The sequence below is a fragment of the Mytilus californianus genome, unplaced genomic scaffold, assembly GCF_021869535.1.
Source record: "Mytilus californianus isolate M0D057914Y unplaced genomic scaffold, xbMytCali1.0.p SCAF_8, whole genome shotgun sequence".
NCBI classification, from domain to species: domain Eukaryota; kingdom Metazoa; phylum Mollusca; class Bivalvia; order Mytilida; family Mytilidae; genus Mytilus; species Mytilus californianus.
In genome coordinates, this window is record NW_026262734.1 from 9,832,340 (window position 1) to 9,859,543 (window position 27,204).

Consider the following 27,204-nt stretch of genomic DNA (forward strand, 5'->3'; position numbering starts at 1 on the left):
GGTAAGAATCTGAAATGCATTAATCATTCGACACTTGATTCAATAGTAATATACAGTGTTAAGCATAACAGAGTTAGGTATTCCATCCAGGGACGTGAAACACCGATAACAATGTGAGTTTGTATGTTCAAAAACTCAGAATTGGAAAACCTTTGTTGATAAGAACAGTTCTCTTCCTTGGCATAATAAGTGAGATTTGAATAAAAAACAATTGTAGCGATTGCATTTGGAATTTGATAGATGTAATAGAAATATATGCACATACATTATGCATATCATTTTTGTGTATCATGTAGATATAATAGAAAGTTATGAAGAAGAAACCAACACACATCTGATTTTGTATCTTACAAATTTGCCAAGCTGTCTTTAAAGCTGTATCTTTAGAACATGTTACTCCCTCGGAGTTTGACCAAAGTTGTCCCATATTTACCAGAAGTATTTTTTTACTGAAAAAAAAATAACAACAACAGATTCATGTTTAATGATGCAGTAAAGCGAGAAAAAAACAACTTTTTTGTATTTAACAGTCATAAATACAATACTGGCATGTAACTATTGTACGTCATCGAAATTCTAAGCTGTGAAATTAACTAATCAATTTTAAATCTTCTCGTATAACATGTATAAGCAAAGAAGGCACACTTTGGCATCTATTCGGCCAAAATGCTTTGTGAAGAATGATCTTCTGTAATACACTTTGCACATGAGAATTAAAAATAATAAAGTGTATTGCTCCAGTCTTTTTACAACAACAGTTCACGTGAAAACAGTGCTAAAGTCGCTTGTTTACACAATGTTAACTGCTAGGTTCCGATCATTCTGACGTTAAACAACAGGGGCAGGATTTATGAAAGGGGGAGCGTAATTCCTGAAAATGGAATGTAAACTGACGAGCTCAAGAAGAGCAAGGCCAACATGTTTTTTGACTATTTATGCTCAAATGATATATTTTCTAATAAAAGAGGTACCCTCTCTACACACCCGAATCCGCTACTGTATCACACTATTTTTGTTGAAAATTAGACCGTTATTTTTCCCAATTGAATTTTTTCATGTTTTTCATGTCAGTGCCTTTTAAAACCGAGTACACGGTATGGGTTTTTCTCATTGTTGAAGGCCATACAGTGGCCTATAATTGCTTAAATCCACTTCATTTGAACTCTGGTGGATATTTGTCTTATTGTCAATCATACCACATCTTCTTATTTTTATATAGTCAACTGACAAACAATATAAAGGTATAGCTAGCTGTTAAACCATGTTTAACCCACCATTTTCTTCGTGCAAAAATACTGTACTATGTTAAGAATATGAGTTGTTTTTCACAACTTCAATCGGTTTTGTCAGTTAGTATTGACTTTCCCCCTTTTTTAATTTACTTTGGAGTTCGTTGTTTTGTTTTATAATTTTCCAATGTCCTACCTTAATAATGAGTTATCTTGCAGAATTGCTAGTGCTTGCTGTAAAATTTATGAAGACATACCTATCCGTCACATGATAAACACAATGATGATAAATGATGTTGAACACATGTAATAATAAACACAAGATGTGTATTTCATGTCTATTTTTAGATTAAACAGGTATGTCTGAACAGTCACAACGGCGGGAACACTTGAATTATAATTCTGCTTTTAGAAACAAAAACGGCCTGCAAATCTATCTTGGAGAGTTCTTTGTAGCTATCCTTCCTCACCATATCCAAGTCGCAAAGGCACTTGTCTCTGAAAAATTACCTTAAACCTATATATGAAAGTATATATATATATACTTGTTTTCAGACACAAGTACCTCTACCAAGTGGTAGAATTGATGGAGACTCACTAGGCCCCATTTTGAAAGAATTCATATATATAATGAAAATGGGATGCTGACATAATGACTATCAAAATAAATATTTATTTACTCTATGTTAACATGATATGGTCTTGAATGAGTCAAACCCATTTTTACTAACAACTCCAAAATTTCTTTTATGGTTTATATTATTTTATACCATCGGGCAAATCACAGAGCTGCACAAAGAAATGATTTACTACCTCCTCAGCTTAATTGAAAAAACACCATTCGAAAGAAAATCATCTAACATTTTGTTAAAACCTTCTTCGAACCAAGAAGACCTCATCAAATATAGGTGAGCGATTGAGACTGGGTAGGACAATTTATTACAATCCAGTCTTTGGCATATCTTGCTAGACTAAATATTGATCATTTAAACTCATTTTGTTAAAGAGACTGTCGAATTTTCGAAATCCCTTGATTTGCAAGATGTATATTCTTTGTATACATATGATAAAAACTTCTTACCAGATAATAACCTTAAAGACAAATTGGTCAACTGTGAGAATATAACAGATATAAAACATTTAAAATCAGAAATTAAAAATGAAGTTAACTACTTTATAAAGCTTTATGTAAATGTAAAATAGATAAAATCGACGAGAGTAGCAATCTTTTTCTGTATAAAAATTTAAACCTTCACTTGAAGCCAATTCTTACCTATTGTTTAATGATTTTCTACCAGGAATTTGGTACAAAACTTAGCATAAGTGATCATGGTCTTGAAATGAAAAAAAAGGTAGTTACATTAAAATTCCATGAGAACAAAGACTGTGCAAAACCTGTAAAGTCATGAGAAGAAAATAAATTCAGCCAAAATATATTTAAAGATATACATTTAGATTATGAACATTGCATTCATTTCCCTGATGAGCAAATTTGTCTTACATACTAAACCCTGCTTCCTTTAGACATGTAAGAATTATAGGCGTCTTTTGTTTTTAATTCATTAGAACTTAGGGCAGATGTCTCATCGTACATGGCTATTGAATATTGTAATATTGAAAATCTATCACTTATTTTTTTGTATTCGGTTTTGTTCTAATTTTATTGTTTATTGGTTGTTTAAATTTGCATTGCCACAAAAATACTGTAAAGGTTTATTGACAATAAAAATGATTTTACTTTTAGAATTTGAAAAACAGCATCTCCTGTTTTAGAAATTGAAAGGATGATTATTTATTGAGTGGTTTACTTATTGATAACATTGATAGTATAATTATTTTGTAGTTGTTGACTCATATTATTTGTTTCTAGTACTTTAGGTTTTCTATTAAATAACATTTTGAAGTTTAAACACGAATCAAGTGGCTGTTTTATTTCGTTTGTGCATGAAATTCCATGAACATCAAATTTATTTTAAGCATTGCACGATATTTTCTTATTTTTTACTGTTTATGAAGTTACAATAAATGTACTTGGATTTACAGTGCTTCGCATTCGTGAGCTATTTTTGTGTTTCTATAAAGTATATGTTCAAAGTCCGAAGAGCATTAGTTAAGGAACAAAATAAGCTAAAAATACAGATAGGTTAAGGAGCTCCTTTTCGAGATATTTAATTTTTTCAAAAATGGCGGAAAAAGGCTAACTTGGACTTTTACAACTATTTGCATTGGTTTTATTGGGTCTCAAATCGAAAAAAAATCATCTGCTTAAATTTTGGTAAATGACTTTTTATGAGCTGTTGAAGTCTTATATGAAAAGAAAAATGGGTGTTATTGGGCAAAATATTATACCCTGTATCGTAGGGGAAAAAAACAACTTCGAACCTCTGACACAAATTCCTAAACCTGACTTTAATACCTCCTTATTGGTAACATTTGTTGTATTGATCACTGATTTGCGGAACAAGTATAGGAATTAAAAAGTAATTGGCGTCAGTAGAATAGGCCTAAGACAGGTCCCTAGTAGCTGAGTTGCCTTTTTATTCTCTATCCTGTTTTGTGTGGTTACAACCTCCCCCCCTCCTCAATCCGGCTAAATTTCAAAATTGTTTCAGAAAACAATTTTCATTTCACAATCCACGTAAAGTACATAACCTGATAGTTTTAATTTGATTTTCAATTCACATTTACATACTAGTATTCAAATTTGGTGAGGATATTGTGACCATTGGTATTTTATTTTAATGATTTTTCAATGGCAAGCTCAACTTTCTTGTGACTTGATGTATCCAACATCTTCATTTCTCTGATTATTATAGCTAGACCACACGGTATACTTTCAGTCTTTGTTGAAGTGTTCAAAGTTATGAGTTGCTGTATGTAGTGAACAAATTGATTTCTTACAACATGCAATGCGAACAGATCCAATATTGTTTGTCGCTTTTTCCATCGTACTTTGATGTCACATGTCTTGTATACTATTCATATTTTTCCACCTGTGAATTCTTGGGACAACCCCTTATATGTGGTTATTTCAATATTCGCCAACGATGGAGACTAGAATGTTATCTGGCAAAAGAGACGGGACAGATACAAAAGGGACAAGCAAACAGTATAAATTGATAGAAATAAGAAGATGTGGTATGTGTGCCAATGAGACAACTCTCAATCCTAGTCCAATATGTAAAAAGTAAACAATTATAGGTCATAGTACGGCCTTCAACACGAAACCTTGGCTCACACCAAACAGCAAGCTATAATGAGTATTCATATTCATAATTAGGTGTTTTTTCATTGTACCCAGCTCAAAATGCATGGCAACTTGTTTTTTTTTGCACCGGCAATTTATTTAACATATAAATCTGTAATTTCGCTATGCTCATAAACGACCAGAAAGCTAGTTACGATAGATATGAATTTAAATAAGATTGTTGCACACATTTCAGAATGAAGTCATATATCGACAACAGCTTTAAGTATCCAAAAAGGAATTGAGTAACGAATGCGACCACTAGTATTTTACATTGATTATTAAAGTCAGTTTATAAGTTGTCGACGGTTGGTTTTTAATTTCATCAAGTATATCAAGAACCTAACCATAATATACAAATAGGCAAGTTAATATATCAGTTCATATTCATGTCCATCGAGTTTATACAAGCATTAACAGGGACCGTTTTTCCTGGGTAAATATACTTTCTTCTTAATGAAACATCAAATTAAATTCAAAGGCGACTTGAACTTTATCTTTGACAACATATTTCATTATACGTTCATTCGACGCACTGGTGAACAATCATCATTTAATATAGTTCAATCAAAGAACACAAACACAAATATGAATTTATTCTTTTCGTTTTACTCACTCTATTTTATTGGGGAGGGGAACCCACAATAAACAACTGCCTATATGTCTCCAGCGACTATTTTCACATAAAAAGTTTACGAGTAAAACTGATGTAAGTTATACTGAAAATTGTACGACTTACGAGTATTTTTACTCCTAAGATTTGTTGTCAAAAGAGCCGCAGATCGTGTATCATTTTACATGTGTGAAAAAGGTATAACAAAAATACTGAACTCCAAGTCATAAAAACTGATAATATCAAACAACGGAACAAATGAAAAACAACTACCATATTCTGTAAGTGGTACAGGCATTTTCCGAAGAAAATGGTGGCTTAAATACGGTTTTATAGTTAGCTAAACCACCCACTTGTATTACAGTTGTGTGAACTTTTGAAGTAGGAATAATAGAAAAGTAAACGTCTTATGGTGAAGGAAACAAAATCAATAGCTGCTTGACATCGGTAACCACACTGTGTTAAAGTTATTCGGAAACCACAATCGTGCATTCTTTTAAATGTTATCTGTTAAAATACGTTAGTTGAAATATACACTCAAACGCAAATCGTCACATTTATAATACAGTAATCATCGTCTGTGTGCAAAATAAACAATCGATGTCATATCGGAAGGATTTGCGTCATATAGTTTTAAAAAATCTTTGAGAATATAGAACTCAGATTTGGTGTGCATAAGTAGTTTAACAGTTTTAATGCTTATTCAAATCTGTAATCGTGTTGAATATTGAATGGAAAATAAGATTGGGATATTAAAATGGGGCAATGATGAATGATTCAATGGAACAATGAGCAAAACCCATACCGCATAGTCAGCAATAAAGCAGCCATGTTCAGTTCTTCTACATGACATTTTGGATTTTGATAACTCTGAACAACACTGTCTCGTTTCGAAATGTGAAGTCAATACCTGCAAAACTTGTAGCATTTTAATAACAGATGCTCAATTCACAAATAATTTAACTAAAAAGTCTTATTTTACCAAAAGTTACGATGATCTGAATTGTATATCAACAAATGTCGTCTACGGATTAAAGTGTTACCTTTGGGATTGGCATACGTCGGGGAAACGAAAGGAAGGCTAAATAATAAACGTATGTGTGACCATAGATCAGACATCAATCACAGTGAAAGCAACATTGTTTACCAACATTTTTACCAGCCTGATCATTCAATTTTATCTATGGAAGTTCGCATCATTGAAAAAATATACAACGGGACTAACAATCCTCATTTTGCAACACCTCTCGGTAGACAAAAAGAAGATTACTGAATTCGACAATTGGGAAGTGCGACACCATCTGGTATTCTATCTAGTCCTTCCTGCAGCTCGGTGAATATGATGAACATTTTGCAACTTTACTCCTCGGCGTAGGCGCAGATTATGCCAGGCAATGGGTAAACGCAAGAAAAGAAGACGTAGATATTTTTTCCGAATGGATTAAGGCTATGAGGTCGTTGATACAAATCAGAATTAAGAAACTGAATGGGTCTATTAACACCCATGCTACATTAATCTTTATAGACATAAATGTTGCAAAACACTTGTCTTATCTCCATGACAAATATGTTGTTGTCGCAGATAAAGCCAAAAACAACGTCGTGTTGGTGTGTAAATCACATCACATAAACTACTTGATAAATGAATGAGATATTGACATTTCACTTGGAAACTCAACATTTACCCCCACGACACTTACTAAAGAGCAAATTTTGAATAATCAAAGGTCTGTTCTATGTTCCTTTGGAGTTTCAACCAAAGATGAAGAACTGGATCCACTGTATTAGATACCTTAAATAAATAATTGTCCTTACAAACAACAGTATATTGATGGGTCTTTCAAGTGCTCCACGAAACCTCTTTCCAAATTATTAACATCAATTTTATCAGCAATCAATGCCGGGCGTCAAAGGTATTGCGAAACTACCTATTCTAGAGGTGTCATGAATCAGATGTGGATTCTAAAAAAATCCAACCACCTTTTAGAGTACATACAAATTTTAGTTCATTTATATGTTTTGGAGTTTAGTATGACGTCCATTTTCACTGAACTAGTACACATTTTCATTTAGGGGCCAGCTGAGGCCACCTTCGGGTGCGGGATTTTCTCGCTGCATTGAAGACCCATTGGTTGTCTCTTTGACATATTCCCCATTTCCATTTTTAATTTTAATCTTAGACTCTTTCTTCTTTTCTACACTTTACACAAATATTCCCTATTCCAAGCTAAAAGACAAATTGAAAGAATAACCAACGTAGATTCAAGTATCTTGTCTTAGAAAGGCATAAATCCTACTTTGTAAAACATCACTCCGATTCAAAAATAAAAGATCCCTGAAACTGACATTATCGAGAGGCTGGATTTCTTGATGGAAACATATTTGTTACGTTTGAAGGACGTGTTTTCCAACGAATAATCGGCATTCCAATGGGTACAAACTGTGCCCCACTTTCTGCAAACTTGTTCCATTATTCATATGAGGCTGACTTCAATCAGGAACTTAGGAAGAAAGAAAAGAAGTTAGCAGTATCCTTTAACTTTACTTTCTGCTATATAGATGATGTTCTCTCATTAAGTAATTCAAAATTTGGTGACTATGTTGAACGCGTCTATCTAATCAAACTTAAGATGAAGGATACAACAGATTAGTTATATCTGGAAATTGAAAACAAAACTTAACCATGTTAACAACAAAAGAGATGATTTCAGCTTCCCAATTGTGAATTTTTCATTTCTATCTAGCAACATTCCAGTAGCGCCTGCATACGGAGTAAATATCTCCCAGTTGATATTCCAGGGCTTGTATTTCATATCATGATTTGATTGATAGAAGGTTGCTGCTCACAAGGGAGCTATTATACAAGAGTTTTAAGTGGTAAAGTTGAAATCATCCATTCTTAAGTTTTACAGACGCCATCACGAGTTGTTAACCGGTATGGAATATCCGTTTCACAGATGAAATTGGATATGTTCCAAATGTCATAACTACATTTTAATCCCCTTTTCTCGAATGTGACCTACCGAATTAGACTTATTACCGGGTTCGTACTAAAATGAATAACACAACGGGTGCCAAATGTAGAGCAGGATCTGCTTACCCTTTCGAGCACCTGAGATCGCCCCAGTTTATGTTGGGGTTCGTGTTGCTCAGTCTTTATATATATAATTAGTTTTCTATGTTGTGTTTTGTGTACTATTTTTTGTCTTTTTGTCTTTTTTTCGCGATGGCGTTGTCAATTTATTTTCGACTTATGAGTTTGTATGTCCCTGTGGTATCTTTTGCTTCTCTCTTATAAAATATTCATTTTGTAACATTAAAAAAATATAATACGAACTAGTATTCATTTTACTGTAAACATTTTGAAACATGCACAGTTTATTGTTTGGTGCAAATTGGATATTGAAATGATACAATGATGAATCATGATGCATTTTACAATGTAAGATAAATGAGGTTTACACGTAAGAGAAGCTGTACACAATTTGGTTACAAAAAACCAAAAAGGTGATTTTCGTTCAATTTTTAATTATCATGCTTCCGTGAATCATATAGAATATTCGTCGTGTTTTGTGCAAGTTGCAATTAAGTCCGTTCATGGGATCATATAAATTCTTGTGTGACAGATTGAACTAACGATAATTGAAATTGAGGCTCGGAAGAAATTCAAGGAAAAAGTCATCAAAGGTACCAGGCTTATAATTTGATACGATAGACGCGCGTTTCGTCTTCATAAGACTCATCAGTGACGCTGAGATCAAAATAGTTAGAAAGCCAAACAAGTATAAAGTTGAAGAGCATTGAGGACCCAAAATTTCAAAAAGTTGTGCCAAATACGGCTAAGGTAATCTATGCCTTGGATAAGAAAATCCTTAGTTTTTCGAATAATTCATACTTTTGCAAACAGCAATTTTTTAAAAAATGACCATATAATTGATATTCACGTCAACACCGAAGTGCTGACTACTGGGCTGTTGATACCCTCGGGAACAAAACGTCCACCAGCAGTGGCATCGACCCAGTGGTGTAAATAGTTATCAAAGGTTCAAGGCTTATAATTTGATACGCCAGACGCGCGTTTCGTCTACATAAGACTCATCAGTGACGCTCAGATCAAAATAGTTAGAAAGCCAAACAAGTATAAAGTTGAAGAGCATTGAGGACCCAAAATTCCAAAAAGTTGATCAAAATACGGCTAAGGTAATCTATGCCTGGGATAAGAAAATCCTTAGTTTTTCGAATAATTCATACATTTGCAAACAGTAAATTTAAAAAAACGACCATATAATTAATATTCATGTCAACACCGAAGTGCTGACTACTGGGCTGGTGATACCCTCGGGGACGAAACGTCCACCAGCAGTGGCATCGACCCAGTGGTGTAAATAGAAAGTAAGACTTTTATACACATTTATTACTCAGTAATGTGTTCATAGCAAATAATCGACGACATATCGGCGGGATTAACATCATATAGTTTTAAAAAATCTTTAAGAATCGTAGGAAGTGTTAACTTATCGATTATCGGAAATACAGATGTGTCCATATTTAAGGATCTGATGTGTTTCCGAATTAGTGCTCGAGCAAGGTGCTTTAAACTTGGCGGTCTCCCAAAATCGTTCACTTTGTGATAGTTAGTTTTACTTTGACAGTAATCGTGTTCACAGTCATACATATCTGATACGGTCAGGTCATACCAAGCAGTCACAAATGTTGACACAAATGTCTTATAATCAATACAGTATTTATTCTGTCCATAGAACATATACATGCAGTGTTCTCTTTGTTGACGTGAAACATCTCTAAACTAGTACAAGTTGGGATCTACTCCATGTTGCAGTAACATAATTGCTGCAGTACAAATTAACCACGGTCCTGATATTTCAGTAAAGTGCTGTGGGAAATTTGTCTTATAAGCATTACTTATCATAAAATATATAAAGTAAGGTATAAGTTGAAATAGTCTTTTATAGAATGTTCACATTTTTATTGCATACGAATACATTTACTTGCACAATAAAACAATTGAATTATGTACTTCATGGTTCTACATGGACTTTTTAAATTGAAATATCAAGTAAGATGGTCGTACCATGAACTCTACTAACACCCTCGTCATTTGGTCTCTGGTGGATATTTATCTCAATGCCAATCATATCATCTTTGTGTCATTTGGTAATTTTTGTAGTTTGGTTGCTGTCTCGGTGACGTATATCTCACAAATACCTTTATTGATAGTTTTAATTGATGGTTATTCAGAATCGATGTTTGCTCAAATGTTATTCATTTCAACTATATTTTGATATGTAGTGCTTTAAATCTGTGTTATGATATAATGCGTTATTTTAATAATGATCCGAAAATAGAAAATGTCCTATAAACGTATAAGTAATAACCATGTACTTTCAATGGTTTTTGGACTTTATGCCAAGGTAGGAAATGTATGGAACACCAGCAAACGAAGTCCGTATATAAGATTTAACTAATTACAAGTGTTTTGATTCGAGCGCAAATAATGAGTCTTTATGTAGACGAAACGCGCGTTTTGCGTACCAAATTTATAAGCTTGGAATCTTATATATTTTCCATTTTTTTTCTTCATCTCACTTTTTTCATTCTAGTCATATATCATAAACAAAAAGTAAGGATGGAACGTCAATCAGTTGATATTTGTACATATGTTTTATGTGGCAAGTGTAACGCATAAGGTGTAATAACACCATTGATTTTTCCCTATTAGTCTTTGTTAAATTTGCTCTTTTCAAAAATGTGTGCAGAATTAATCTTTGTTTCAAATAGAGAAATACTTGGCATGAGTAAAATTTTATCATGTCCAGTACTATAGACAAAATTTCACATGACATTTCATTGCATATAAGAAAATAACCATCACTGGGAGTTAACCAATCAAATGTTCACCCCTTTTTTTACCGGTGTACAAGCTTGGTTAACCATTTAAGCTCAAGTTTCCAAAATTGTCTTTTGAAACACCAAATAAAAAAATAAATGGTGCTTTAAAACGCCCAAGATATATGTTTATGACTCAGATTTTTTTACTGCAATAAAATGTAGGATTTATATACAAAATTTCAATCCTGGTATCTATGATGAGTATATTTCCTACAACTGTCAAATTTAAAGGGAATATGTTTTCCGACTCTTTTTTGTAAGCAACCGGATGTGAAGTACTATGATGTGGTGTTATTACAACATAATTGACAAAAAAGTATTTCATTCATTGATTTTTTATTGATAAAATGGCTACTACCTTACTTTCGGGTTTTTGTGAAGAAATTTACCGATCGTGACCTTAATAAACAACCAACACAGAATCCTGAAACACGTAAAAAATATGTGTGTTTATTTTTCTTTTGATATTGTGCATGTGTTCCTATAAGTTCACTAAACTTTGTCGTATCAGTTGTTGAATAGTTTGGTGTATTAAAATTTGTCTTTTATAATAGTTTAATATTATCTTCTTTCCATGTGAGTTAACCTTTTCTTTCATCACGGCTTCCCCTTTGAGATGTCATGATTAGGGTCACTGTGAAGTACATTTTTGAAGATTTGGATAAAATAAAAGATTTTCTTTTAAAAGAAAGTCTATTTACAGGTTATGTTTATAGTATACTTAGCCAAACTAGTATATTAAACACATCTATTTGTTTAATCAAATTTGAGACATCATATATGACGTTAAGAACGAAATGCATTATTTGAATTCAAAACAACTGAACAGAATATAAGTGTTTTTAAAAAATATAATATAGTACTCAAACTGTTGTTTTGAAATTTCTTAAGTTAGGACATAGCAAACACAAACTTTATAATATATGCAAGTAAATAATGCCGAAACCGACATTTTTAGGAAGAATGTAAAAAGGAGATCATTGTTCATAGCTCGATTCAGATGATATATCCTAATTGAACTATATAAATTTAAATATTTGATTTACTATGCTGACTCGATCATTAAGTTTAAATCAGTGATTGAGTTCAGTAAGATATTTAACAATCAGGTGCTCATTTTTATCAATCCAAACGGTGAAGGCTTTAGATATGTTATTTAAATGATACTCATGCTGTGGTAAGCCACAATTTGTGTTCCAAAACGAATTTTGCGACAGTCCTTTCTTGTATGAGGTGAAGTTTCAAGGTAGATTAACCGAAGACAGATATGAGAGTCAGTAACATAAATATATTGTATGGTGATGTCCACATGTAATTCTATAAAATATACAGTAATCATAAATACGATTTCATAAATATATTGACAAGTTAATGGAGGTGAACAGCATCTATCTGACATAACTTTTCAATAAAAAACATTGGATATGAATTAAAGATATACAAGAAGACACTATATTATGATTCATAGTTTCACTATATATACTCAAATATGTACAGGAATCATGTCCACGATTGGTTGTGTGAAAAACGTCGGATCTCTATTCACGACTGTTCGTACTTCCACTATATCTTAGTTGAATTTGCAATTAATCCCACGAAAAACTTGGTTCAACACAGCTTCTTGGTCTTTGGCAGAATTACTTGTCGTCCGTTGATATTGCGACGATCTTTGGTCCAACGCTGCTGTTGCAACGATAGGATCTTAAACGTTGAAAACGGAAATGAAGTTTCAAAATTGTTTTCTTGTTAATCAGACGAGATTTAGTATTCGGTCCTCTTCTTGGTTAACAGAATGTCTGACATTTGAGAAAAACAGACGAAACTAAGCTTTAAGCCCGAACGACCCAGGATCCTACTGATTTACTTGCTCTATCTGTGAAGTGGCGATGCTTGATTTTGTCATAGTAGTGTCTGACTGGAGGCATTGCAGCTATAAGTTGACGTTCAGATAGGAACACTGTCGTCAGTATGACTGGAGTCTACATTGACGATATTGCTTCCTGCTCAAGGATCAATAAGTTTACATTGGTCGTATTTAATTAAATGTGCTCTTTAGCCATTACAATCGCATTTAGGATATGATATTTCTACAGGTACGGCCAAACTTCCAATATCTGTATTTATGAAAGAATTTAGTTTGAAGAGATTTATGGTAACGAAATCCCATACTTAATTTACCAGTTATACATAGAAAATAACAGGGAACGAAAAATCGTCTCTTTAGCAGGATAATTTTTTGTTTTATATCCTTTGTTCCAATATCGAGATAAGACTCATCAGTGCCGCTCGAATCGAAACAATTGAAGGCCACAAAAGAAAGGTAAAGTAAGTTCCCAAAGCTTCCATATAATTAGAAAATTCTATACTGAGTTAGGTCATAAACTGGATTCATACTGACAGAAACAAGTTTGCTATTAAAGGGGCACAATTGGTGCCTATAGTAATACTTGAAACCTGCCGATAAACTTTATTGCGGAAACGTAAGTTGATATTGTCAAGGAGAACATCTAAAGCTTTTATCATCTAATCATAGTTCCAGTAAATATATCTAGCACATTTACCTTTTCATAACAGGAGACGGCTTTAATTAAATCCGCAATAAGATTTTTCACAAGACCATTTGATTAAATGATGTTTGATAAGATTGAGTGGAAGTGTAATGTAGCGTGTCATTACTGTCAACCGAAGTAAAAGAACCATCAAAAGTACAAAATTTATCTAAAACAATCTACATTGCATACACATTTTTAAAAATATGTCAGGTTTGATGAGTAATGAAGAATAATGAAATGAATTGAGTATCATTTCTTACTCATAGCCAAATTTGGTAAATTATAATAATACAAAATGGTACAAATCAGATTTGGTGTGCATGGATAGTGTCAATGATTCTGGGGTCTGTCTTTATAGCAAATCATTGATGTCACATCGCAGGACTAACGTCATATAGTTTTAAAAAATCTTTAAGAATCGTAGGAAGTTTTAACTTGTCTATTACAGGAAATACAGATGTGTCCATATTAACGGATCTGATGTGTTCCCGAATTATTGTTCGAGCAAGGTGCTTTAAACCTTGCGGTCTTCCAAAATCGTTCATTATTTTAAGGTCAATGTCACTTTTACGAAAATCTTCTCCAAAGCAGTTCATATCAGATACGGTTAGATCATACCCAGCAGCCAAAAATGTTGTTATAAATGTCTGTTTATCAATACAGCTATACATATTTCGAACGAAACGATAAATAATATGATCGTAGAGTTTACATCTTTGACGTAAAACATTATCAATCTTATACAAGTTTGGATCCACACCATGTTGCAATAGCATTATTGCAGCAGTACAAAAAAACCACGGTTCATAAATTCCAGAAGGATATGATACTTTCGTATTAACTTTACCCCTCCTAAAATATATAAAAATAAAGTAAGAATTATAAAAGTATTTTAAAGAATATGTGAATCATTATAGGATATGAATTCATTTGCCCGAATAATAAAACAGTTGTAGAATGCACTTCATTTAGTTCTACATAGACATCTGAACTTTTATTGAAAAAATTCAAAAAATATAGGTCGTACACTGATCTCTATGTACGTCTTCAACCTTTGATGTCTAGTAGATAACTATCTCATTGGTATTCATACTTTATCTCCTCATTCTTATATTGTTTCATAGAATGTGATGCATCAGTGTGATGATTTGAATGTGTATGCTCGCTATGGAACGTCGAAATGTTAGGAGGCATTGTCAGTAAACATTGAGATTTTTCCTTAAAATGACTAGAAAGTGCAAACAAAATCTTTTCTTTTGAATTTTCGCGTGCCTGGAGTTAACTTCCACAGTTTCGATAGCAACATTAAAATTTTAGAAAACAATAAAATCTGGGAGATGAAAATATTTATTTTTTTTTAATATATAGATACACTGCCTTTTGCTCAGACTGTAGATATGACAAATTGAAGTATTCCAATTGTTTTTTAGCCATTATGTTGGGAAATGATCATTTATCTGTCAATATTCTACTGTAAAGCTACATTTAATTGTCTTTTTGACTGATAAAACTGATAAAATTGAAAAACGCAACTCAACCATGGCATTGAGAATTTTTTCGCCAAATTGTATTGACAAACCAGTGGCTGATCCAGAAGGATTGCGTATAGGGCTTCTTAACACTCCAAAAATAATTAATTTCATAAATTGCATATGCTTTATTACGAAAGTTAATTAAAAGTTTTGTTTCAATTTTAGTTAGTTAACAACACGGAAAGATTATTAGTAGAACACTTACTAGAAGCTCAGATGAAACGATATTTGCATTTTATTTGTGAAGTTTAGTTAGCCAATATAAGTTTCAATTCAAATCAAATGTTTAAAAGGAGCATTAAGCTTAGATGTGGCAGTGACATACTAGATTTCTATTTGACTCTCTGCGGAGTACAATGCCTTCAATTATAGAAGAATTTATATTTTCATTCTTTTAAACGTTTGTGTAGTATTAACATCATACCACCCCAAAATCTGCTTTGTAAGACTGTATGAACACAAAACGCTTTGGATGTACTTCATGTTTGTTTTTAGATGTGCGTATTACTTACCCTTTTATTAGCTCACCTAACCGAATGACAAAGTAAACTTGTCTCATCACTTGGCGTTCGTCGTCCGTCGTCATCGTTAACTTTTCCTCTAAAACTGCTGGGCCTAATTTAACCAATTTTGACCGAAATTATTTTTGGGTATCTAGTATTAAAATTTGTTTCCGATTACCCCTTCCGGTAACCAAGATGGCCGAAATGTCTAAAAATATAACATAGGGGTAAAAGGCAAGTTTTGATTTAATAGAATAATTAATATATATTGTCATAGTTTATGTAATATTGTTTATTATATTCTGAGTATGTTCCTGGTAACTCAGAAGTATTTCACAGGAATACTCCACTGGCACTTGGACAGTGAAGTATAATAATTGTAACAGGCAATCTAAAGAATAAAGAATATATTTGTTGTTAAAAAAAACAAGTTTTGTGTTTCATTTTGAAAACTGTTATAAATAGAGAAATTCTGACAGGGCAAAATTGTTCAGAATGTTGTGCTTTACCAATTGTTCATGACGTAAAAACTGTAAGGCGACTTGTTATAGGAGTTATTAACCCTAAAAGACAAATTTTACCATTATTTTTTCACTTTTGCCTTTTATCTTGAAAACTATAAGAAATGGAGTGAAATTTTAAGTTGCAAAAAAGTATCAGCAAGACAAGATCTATGAATAAATATGATGATTGAAATCGTCAGTCGACCCCTAATTACAGATTTTGACCTTTTGACCGATTTTTACCAACTTTCTGCGTTTTTGCATTATATCTTGAAAAATTATAATAGATCGATAGAAACTTAAATAAGCAAAAATGATCAGCAAGGCCAGATATTCATAAAAACCATATGGAGGAAATTTGCCGACTACTCCTTATGGTGTTATTGCCCCTGAATGACGATTTTTACATATTTTTTTTTGCATTTTCCGTGATATGATAAAAATTATAATAGATGAATAGTAACTTTAAATAACCAAAACGACCAACCATGCAAGATCCACAAACAAGTCAAATTTTGCTGATATAGTTAGTAGACTGTCACTCTTCATAGGAGTGATTGCCCTTAAATGAGGACTTTTTACCCTATTTTGTGTTTTCAGCAAAATCTAAAGAAGACAAACAGAAATTAAACAGACTAAATGATCAGTAATACAAGATCAACAAAAAAAACATTATTGTCATGAACTCTATATTTGTCTACAATGTGAGAGAGAGTACATTGTTGGTTATGCACATAGACCTAGGTGAGCGACACCTAGGTCTATTAATTTATATACATAGTAAATGTTTTTCCGTCTGCCTGTCCTTGTGTCGGACCCGATATATGAAGAGTAACTTAAGTATCCCTTTCTTTATTGGAATGGAACTAATCCATATTAAAGAGATGAGAAAGTCTATTGATTAAGGGGTGCAAAGGGTAAGGGTAAAGTTCATCGTTACTTAAAATAAATATGAAATTCGAAAAATTGTTTCATTATGGTTGCCTATCTTCAATCAAAATTATACTGATGGATGATAAAGGGAAAGGGGAAGACGCCTTTTTTATTTGGGGTCACAAGTCAATCTTATAAAAAAAAATGTTTTGAAAAATTGTTTACGGATTATAGATGGAATTTCCCTTGATTGATTGAAACAATACATAAGAATGAAAACGGGTATTTCGAAAAACCATTGAACAATACAGAAATCTTCCAAAACTCGACTCCTCGAAACAAATATAAAAACAACAATGACGAAAACTAAGTCTAGTCATAGACTGACTTGGAAAACCCTACCATTTCTTGAAATTCTGCTAATGTAATTATCTTGTTATTATTCTATTGCAATGTTGAGGACTTACAAATGTTTTATCCACTTTCCGAAAATTCTCCCAATGAATGATGACATGTATATGGTACAGCGCGAGGCCACTGATATATATACTGATAAGCAACTACTGATTTTACTTTAATGAGTAGAAAGGAATGAAAATATACAAGCTATTAATTCAGGAAATGTAAAACCTTAGTTCTTACATATATTAGGGAAATAAGAACATTTTCGATGACAAATTGCTTCCAAATCAACTCAAAGGGCTAAACATAAAATAAACATACATGCATCAATAGTTTTACTTTCGAATGTAGTGCATTATCCACAAACTTGTTTTGCCTTTTACTAACTGGATTAAGCCTTGACCAAATCATTTGAAAAATTTGGAAATGATACTAAGGAACACTGACTGATTCATTTTAAATTTGAACTACTTCGCCGGTATGTTTTCAGAGAAATGCACTTGATAAGGCTTGAAATAGCCAAAATTCTATTTTTCAGGCAATATGAAGTGCAAATAATAAATGTCATCATCCAATATAGTCCTAAAGTTCTGTGTACTTATTCAATCGTCATGTTATAAAAAATACAATTAAACTATTGTTTTAATTTCTTCAAAGATAAATAGTTGGTGTTGGTTGGAGGCTATGTAAGCTGGTTTTCCGTAGAATTGACATATGAATGATGTGCTAAAAAGGCAGGACTAACTTGAAAGAAATTATATACATGTAATACAGTAACTGTAAACGTTGAAATTGATTTTATAGCACAAGAAAATAAAACTAAGATGGTTCAGATGACTGAACTGCGTTGGGTATTATGTATTGATTTGTAAAAAAAAAAACAACAAAAAAAAACATGATGACAATGGGTGAATATATTTTCTGATTAAGTAAGAACTTTTAGTTGAATTAAACCCAAACTTTAAATAAATATATATTAGGTTTAGATCCTAATACAGTGTTGTTACTTTAAAGTAGATACACAATTTAATATGGCTAATACCCACAGACAAGTTTTACATTGAAATCCTAAAGAATGTTTCATTTGTTTTTCTTGCACATACATAACAGTACTTAAATCCAGATATAGTGAAAGCAGAGTATTGTATATTGTCAGTATGCACATCTGTGATTGAAGTGAAAATCAATGCAGCAATCAGGTCACCAAAACTTATATTTTATGTATGAATGACTCTTTTTAAGAATTATGTAACGTTTCTAATCAAGGCAATTACAAGACTTTAAGACTGATATATTGTCAATTCACACATCTCTGATAGAAATGAAGGTCAGTGCTAAATTGTGTGCCCAATTTGCATTTATTTTATTTAAAAGAATGACTTAAAATTATGGTCCTAATCGTTTCAAATTTTGTTTATTCTATCTAAATTAATCTTAGACTTTAAAAAATATTGTTAATGTAATGCTTTCATATATGACAGGATTGATGGTTATCCCTTACCAAGACTTATGCCCAAAAATTAAAATTTTGTAATTCTCATAATACCCCCCCCAAACGAGTTGAGATATATAAACACCGTAAGATAGTGTCAGAGAAACATCCCCTTTTCTTAAAAAAAAAGAAAAAATAACAATAGGGAAAGAAACATTATCCTTTTTGTTGTAACTTTTGTGTATAGCTTCTGTTGTAAAACTTTAATGGCCAAATCTAGGAAAAGACACTTATTGATGTTAATATGTGATTTATTTAAGGTAAGTTTCGGCAGTATATTTAGAGATTTCTTCGTTATTTTACGAAAAAATATCATCAAGATAACAGTAAGTGTTGTTGAATTTTTCAATCAAATGGAATTTAGACGGGCCTTTACTAAGTTTTGCCATCAACTGTGATTCATAACAGTACAGGAACAAGTCTTAAAGAGGCACAGTTGGTATCCATAGGAATACATACAACCTGACGATCAACATTATTGCCAAAACGTACACAAATGTTGTCAAGGAGAAAAAATTAGGGCTTTAATCATCTCATCACACCCTCAGTAAGCATATCTAGCATATTTACTTTTCTCAATTGAGAAAAAGGCTTTATATGAGTTACAACAAATAAATTTGCAATCAGATTTGATAAACGACCATTTAATTTAATAGGAACACTTTTGTTTGGTAAGATTGTGTTTAAGTGAAGTGTAGCGTAAAGAGGGGAAAAGGCAAAATTGTCAACCGAATCAAAAGGACCACCAAAAGCACGTTATTTGTCTAAAACATCCTAAGAATGTTTTACACTCCAAAAATAGTTAATTCTACTATTTTCATATGTTTAATTACAAAAATTAATGATCAGTTGTTTGATTATGACATTTTTCATCGATTTAATGATAACAATGCAATGTTACAATATACGTTGTGCAGATCTAGATAAATTATATGCTATATGAAAACACGCAAAAACTAAGATTATAAGCAAAATATATGCCACGTTACTTATGTGCAATTATGTTCCGATGGTGTATATTCATTCCTACTTTCCTTTAAAAATAATCACGAACGTCATGTACTGATATCAGGTTATTTTTTTCAATTTAAAAAATTCGTGGAAATGAACCCAAAACTGGTAATAATTTATGCATCTAGTTTTAGGTACACAATAATATGTCGCAGACAATGAAGTCATAGACGACTGGATTAGTTATTCTTCAACCTAAAGGTTAACGCGTAAACAAGTAAACTTACCTGTTAATCCTGTTCAAATGGTTGTATTCATCAAAGCGAAATGTGTTTGTAAAATGCAGTAGAACGTGAGTTGTACAAACTGGAACTTGCTTTTCCTTTCCTTCTTCCACAGAAAGGTTCATTTAACAATACATTTGAAGATGAATTAAGGAATTATGGTGCTGAGGGTAAAAAGAGGCGAACGATACCACAGGGACATTTAAACTCGAAAAATTAACTGACAACGACTTGGCAAAAAAAAGAAGACCAAAAGTAAATAAAACACAATATAGAAAACTAGTCTAAGCAACACGAAAGTAAAAAAAAAAAAAAAAAAAAAAAAAAAAAACCGGAGATGATCTCAAATCTTATAAATCTATAATAGTTTCTGTTAAATGTATTCACATTGTTTGAGACTCTGAAAGATTAAGAGCTTGACTTGGAAAAACTCACATGATTCACAACTATATGTAATATGTAATACAGCAAAATCTGTGTTATGATATCATGCAGTACTTTTATTTAGGAGCCGGAAATAGATATTGTCGTATACACCTATACGTAGTAACCATGTACTTTTAATGGATTTTTGACTTGTCAACGTAGGAATTATATGAACTACAAAAAAGTCCAGGTATACAATTAAACTCACTAAAAATGTTTTTACTCGAACGCCATTGAAGGGTCTTTTGTCTAGCAACCAATCTTTGATTTTACTTGTAATTACAAATTATAATTTTATTCTGCAACGATAGACATGGGATTTTTTAATTTATACTTTAATATTCGTAAATGCTTTCATTTAAGTCTGGTAAGATTGAAAACTCGGAAGATGTACGTAGCTATTTAAACAAAGTATATTGTAAAAATGAAACATAACTTACCCTAAAAAGAGACATGGTCCCCAGGATGTAGTGTTAAGTTTAACGCCAGCATTTAAATACTGTTCAAGTACTTTTAAAAACATTTCAGGACCAAAAAAGCATGAAGAATATTGAAAATGCCGTGGAATTGGGCCAATAATTCCATGTCTGCCACACTGTCGGAATCCTTGGAATCTGGTAATGTCCACTCCTAAAATATAATATACTACATGTACTTTAGATGAATAACTTTTGTGGACATACAAATGTCGATCATGTCATGTTAAAATTACTTTTAACAAAGTTGGAACAGATATATCAAATTAATTGATATAGAACTATACCCGTTTTATTGTGGTTGTATATAGAGATAATTATGCAAAGAAATGTTGACGGTTAGATATGTTATAAAGGTAGATACCATTAACATTGTTTACATGAGTTTAGTTTTGTTTCTTGGTTTGGATATTCCATGGTTGAATTTATAATTTTTCATAAAAGGTCAAAAAGCAAGCGAAATCTTTAAAAAAGGCACCTTCTTTTTCAAGTCCATATACTTATTGAGTTTGATAATAAATCTTCTTTTTTTTCTTTTGTAACCTGTTTTTTTTTCCAGGATGAATGCAGTAAATACACATTAAAATATCAAATAACACCTGTATCTTCATTCAAGGAAACATTTTAGCTATAATTTGACGGTTTTTCACGCATGTTTGTCTCTACTTATTCTGTATGACTGCGATTCGGTATGCTGATATTAGCAATTATTTTTCAACGGGCAATTGGGTATAGGATTTTTATATTGTATTCATCATTATTTGCACTGAATATTCAGTTTCTTATGCTATTAATGTTGTTTTGCATGATGGGTGATGCATGCATAGGAGAAAACGCTTACTTTTTCGACACACCCGGTCCAGCTCATTTTGGAATTCTTACGATTTCCGCAGTTTATATTTGCCTTTTGCCAGAATTATTATATTATTATATATCTAACACTACTTTCTTTGTTTTACCTATTTTTGAGTTGATATTTCAACACTGATACAATATATTTATTTCAAAACCACAAGGTAATTAACTCAACGCAATCTTAGGTAAATCTTTAAAATTACACGGAAGGTTCAGAGGACACTTAAAATAAATGCAACATATGTATATGCTTGCTAAATAACCAGGGTGTTTTTTTTTTTTTTATCTATTTAAAAAATAAAATGAAGAAGTTAAAAGAAAACGATTGGTTTTATTTCTTGATAACTGTTGATATTAGTCTACATTTTACGTCAGTGCCCGTATTGGACGAAACACCTTATCTAAAATGTGCTGACTTTGGTGCCTATGATGTACCCTTGTGAAGATATTTGTTATATTTATCAATTTAGCTTCTGAAATAGATCCATTTAAGAAAAAAAATTGGCCTTTTGACACTATAAAATAAAATGCTTCGCTGAGCGCAGCCTGATACGACCGCAGAGGTCAACCCTGAACAGTTGGGGCAAGTTTCGACACAATATTCAAGCTTGATACTGTCTGAATTTGAATTGTGATCAAATTTTTGACATAATATAGGTTTCTGACACAAAATAAATGTGGTAAAAGATCTTACAAATTTGAAATGGGACATTTAATTTACCTAGAATGGTCTGATATCCAAAATCGAACAACATGGTTAGATTCAGAATATAAAAAACAGCAATAATTTAATTTTAGTTGAAATCAAACAAAGTTTAATTTTGGACCCTTCAAACCTTAATATGAACTAATTTGAAAACAGGGCCCAAAATAAAAATCTAAATGCACAATAAGATTCAGCGAATCATACAGCCGCAATAATTCAGTTTTTGATTTTGGACCCTTTTGACCTCAATGTAGACCAATTTAAAAATGGGGCCAAGTATCCAAAAAAATTATACAAGGTAAGAACCCCCAAAAATTAAAGACTTAATTAATCCCATCGAAATTGGTTAAAACATTTGTATTTGTTTTCAATTGAAGATTTCTTGCTATTGCGCAATACTGTGCAATTGAAGATTTCTTGCTATTGTGCAATACTGTGCAATTGGAGATTTCTTGCTATTGCGCAATACTGTGCAATTGAAGACTTTTTGCTATTGCGCAATACAGTGCAATTAAAGATTTCTTGCTACTGCGCAAAACTGTGCAGTTGAAGATTTCTTGCTATTGTGCAAAACTGTGCTATTGCACAATACTGTGCAATTGAAGATTTCTTGCTTTTGCCCAATACTGTGCTATTGTACAATACTGTGCTATTGCGCAATAATGTGCAATTGAAGACTTCTTGCTATTGCGCAATACTGTGCTATTGTGCAATACTGTGCTATTGCGCAATACTGTGCAATTGAAGATTTCTTGCTTTTGCCCAATACTGTGCTATTGTACAATACTGTGCTATTGCGCAATACTGTGCAATTGACGATTTCTTTCTATTGCGCAATACTGTGCAATTGAAGATTTAAAAAATTTGAAAATTCAAAATTTTATAAGAAAAAAAATGAACCCCAAAAAAAATTGGAAAAAAAAATCCCACCATTTTTTTAAACCCCCAGCCCCTTTAAGAGTAATTACCCCCAGACTCAATCCCAGCCTTCCCTTTATGGTATGGAACCTTGTGGTACAATTTTAGAGAGATCCATACACTTAAACACAAGTTATTGTCTGGAAACTAGAAAAATGCTTGTTTTTGGTCCCTTTTTGGTCCCTAATTCCTGAACGTTTGGGGCAATTAACCCCAATTCCAGCCTTCCTTTTGTGAAATGGAACCTTGTGTTACAATTTCAGAGAGATCCATACACTTACACACAAATTATTGTCCGGAAACTATAAAAATGCTTGTTTTTGGCCCCTTTTTGGTCTCTAATTCCTAAACTGTTCGTACCATCACCCCAAAATCAATCCCAACCTTCCTTTTGTGGTATTGAACCTTCTGGGTAAAAAAATCATAGAGATCCATTCACTTAAACTAAAGTTATTATCCGGAAACCAAATGTGTCTTCGGACGACGACGACGACGACGACGCCGACGAGACGACGCAGACGACGCCGACGACGACATCAAAGCATTATACGACGCAAAAAACTTTTTGCGGTCGTATAAACATTAAAATGCATGGCCATGTCTCGGAAAAAGTTAATGAAGCACAAGTAACAAATGATTAAAAATCGGCTGTTAGGTGGATTTGCAGTTTGAATTACACATTATATATACGACCACTCTTTTTAAAAAAAGTCATTTACATTTAATCCTAGTTTTGAAAAAGCTGATTTTATTATAACGTTCTATCTACACAGACCCAAAACTTTCGTTTTATCACGCAATGCATCTATGAGAAGTTTCACAATTTCAACGTCATAGCTATAGTTGGCTGCAGCACAATATATAGGTCCACAGTAATAGTAATTTCTAAGGCGATCTACACTGGCAACCAAATCAACATCTGCACCTTTCTGTATTAATTTTTCAACGAGTTTGACATCTTGTTTCCTGCAAATTCAGTTTAATCACATCAAAATTAAAGTTACAATCGCTACAGATTCAACAAATCATTTTTATAATTCAGGTAATTCATCATTCCCTTTTTATCATACATTTCCTGATGAACGATCTTTTACAGGTTTTTTTTACCATTAAGGGACTTGCAATTGATATTAATATATCCAATTTCAATTCACCGATAAAACACTTATCCAAAGTTAGGCTAAAGAATTATTCGACTCAAACAGCCAAACTATTCCGTTTTCATTAATCATTTAATTAATACGTTTGAGAACAAATATTGTCAAACGTTTTGAGTTTTGTTTTAGCTTTCACAATTCACATTCAGGTTTCGTTATTGTTTTTTTTACCCTTTTTTGACCATTTGACATATTATCGTTTTTGCATTTCCTGGCGTTAACACTTATCACTACATACGGGTTCGAAACCATACGACTGGTGAAGCATACATAGGAGTGAAATCAAACTATAGCAGCACCTACATGTACACGCAGTTTGAAATTCATAGGAACCTAACTGTTTTTATTCCAACACAAGCAAATCAAATTTGAATAAATCCAATTATTGGCCAAAAAAAATTGAACCACAGAAGAAACTCAGTTAAAAAGGATAGAAACATAAAACATAAAGTAATAACAGACAACATTTATATGTGTGTACCTAGACTTACTTAAATCTACTATAATAATTTTAAATGTTAAGTCGATGTTTAATTAAACAAAATATGACGGATTCCACTAGTGGAGCATAAGTGTTACCCTTCCGGAGGAAAATAGTTCATACTGGTTTTGGAAGGGTTCTTTTTTATCAATGTTAAGTAATGTGAGGTGTTTCTTTCGACAGCTGTGTGTCCTTCGGTAGTTTTTCAAGACCACGGTGGTATCTGTTTATTATTCGACTCGTGACTATTGACTGTCCCTTGAGTTGTATTGTCGTCGTCGTTTATATATAAAGAAGTAAAATACCAAAAATACCGAACGCCGAGAAAATTCAAAACGGAAAGTCCATAATCAAATGACAAAATCAAGAGCTCAAACACATCAAACGAATGGATAACAACTGTCATATTCCTGACTTGGTACAGTCATTTTCTTATGTAGACAATGGTGGTTTAAACCTGGTTTTATAGCTAGCTAAACCTCTCACTTGTATGACAGTCGCATAAAATTCCATTATATTGACAACGATATGTGAACAAAACAAACAGACATAATAAGTAAAAATGTAAAAAATAGGGGTACAGCAGTCAACATTGTATTATAATCTTAATCACTATAAAACAAACAAATATGTAACAAAGAAACACAAAAAGTCATATAGACAAAGCACATTAGCAAAATATATACTGTAACCAACTTATGTTTGCGGATACCTTTTTTTCCCCGGTAAGCTCTTTCTAACCGACTTCGTGACCATTTAGTTTTTTGCGATTATCTTATTTGTTATGTATTTATATAATAGACGATCCATGCTTAACATCTTCGAAATATTTATCTTCGCAATATTTTTCTATTCGCGAAAATTAGTTTGTTTACAGTATCAACTTATTACTTACAAACAAGCTATTGTTAAAGCTGTTAGTTCTGTGTCAGCTACTCTACCAGAACGTTTCGTTTCTCTCAGATCATGCATAACAATTATCTGATCGACATTATCACTGTCTGCTGTAAGCAGAATTATATGTATCAATAACTTATGTATTTTTATTATACCAGCATAAATTATTTTTAACGGAAAAACGGAAAAAAAACATAAACACAAAAAAAAAATAAGCACATTAGAATGTAACATTTTCTTCCGTTGGTCCTACTTAAATTCATCATGACCTTAAAACTCATATATAACATATTACAAACTTGCTGAAAGAAAACATTAATATCAGTACAATATTACCATTGAATGTTCTCAAGGATTGTTTGTACCTTTTTAATTCTTTCCCCAATATCTGTTTGCAGATTTTGTGAGGAATTGACAAGAACCAAATCAATTAACTTGCTTCAAGTTTGACTTTTTATTTTCTGTTTTAGATCTAGAGTGCTTTTTTACTTGGTGAATATGATTCCTTATAGCTAAAAGCTCTTCCCTTGTATACAATATGTTTGTATACTATACAACTTTCTGACAAAACAAAATGTAAAGGAGTCATTTTAGAAAATGAAAAAAAGGTTTATTCATTGACTTTTAGTTGAAGAGTAAGAATCTCCATTTTTTTTTTATAATCTCGGTACTTCGAATTTCTCAACATATCCAAATACTATTTTCAAGGACAAATTATAACTTCAACAAAACACTATACTATTCTAAATGCGAATTAAAGTGTTTGGGTGATTGGTATGGTAGAAATTACGCATTTGCAAACAGAAATATATGACGTCATGTCAAATTTGAATGAAAACAACTATCAGGAAATTTTATAAGGAATCTCAAGAATGTTATGACATAACTTTTCATAAACAGTCCGTTCATAAATATAGAAATGATTAAGAAACTAAGGGTCAAACACAAGTTTTTATGCCTCTTTAAGTCATATTCCTCATCATGTGTTTCGGAAATTATACACCCTTGGCTTATTATATATAGAGGATTTCTTTTTAAAAAATGATCAACTCATCCCGCTTTGTCCAGAACATAGGTGGTTCAAGATTCTGGTCAGTTTTCAAAGTCTGGACAGAAAATCCTTGCAAGTTTGTAGGAATGATATTTGGAAAACTATCTATAAAAATCCTGACATTGAAAAAGCCATAGAATGAATTA

At 32.2% G+C, this 27,204-nt stretch overlaps 2 protein-coding genes across 5 annotated transcripts in view; both read right to left on the reverse strand.

The window, feature by feature from the left end:
- LOC127710447 (uncharacterized) overlaps nt 1–27,204 on the reverse strand; it is a 113,250-nt gene that overhangs the window by 12,387 nt on the left and 73,659 nt on the right. The window contains exons 1-2 of one of the 4 annotated variants that reach the window (XM_052216298.1): nt 1,426–1,559; nt 352–449 (exon numbers count right to left, since the gene is read on the reverse strand). The exons of the other annotated variants lie outside the window; for them this stretch is intronic. Of the exons in view, the coding sequence (XP_052072258.1) occupies nt 352–427 (76 nt within the window). The 5' untranslated portion in view covers nt 428–449; nt 1,426–1,559. Of the gene's footprint in view, nt 1–351; nt 450–1,425; nt 1,560–27,204 lie in introns of those variants that run through there. 4 annotated transcript variants of the gene reach the window in all.
- Nucleotides 13,701–26,108, reverse strand: LOC127710450 (uncharacterized). The gene is made up of 4 exons (XM_052216305.1): nt 26,006–26,108; nt 24,248–24,438; nt 20,958–21,147; nt 13,701–14,403 (listed from the first exon to the last, which is right to left on the reverse strand). The coding sequence occupies exons 1-4, from the start codon at nt 26,080–26,082 to the stop codon at nt 13,923–13,925; spliced, it is 939 nt and encodes a 312-aa protein (XP_052072265.1). The 5' UTR covers nt 26,083–26,108; the 3' UTR covers nt 13,701–13,922.

Bases quoted from the DNA above. Each gene is read 5' to 3' on its own strand.
- LOC127710450 (XM_052216305.1), bottom strand. From the start codon at position 26,082: ATGCATGATCTGAGAGAAACGAAACGTTCTGGTAGAGTAGCTGACACA. The intron at 24,439-26,005 runs GTAAGTAATAAG...CTGAATTTGCAG, and splicing joins GCTTTAACAATAGCTTGTTT to GAAACAAGATGTCAAACTCG. The intron at 21,148-24,247 runs GTCTGTGTAGAT...ATTATATTTTAG, and splicing joins TGATAAAACGAAAGTTTTGG to GAGTGGACATTACCAGATTC.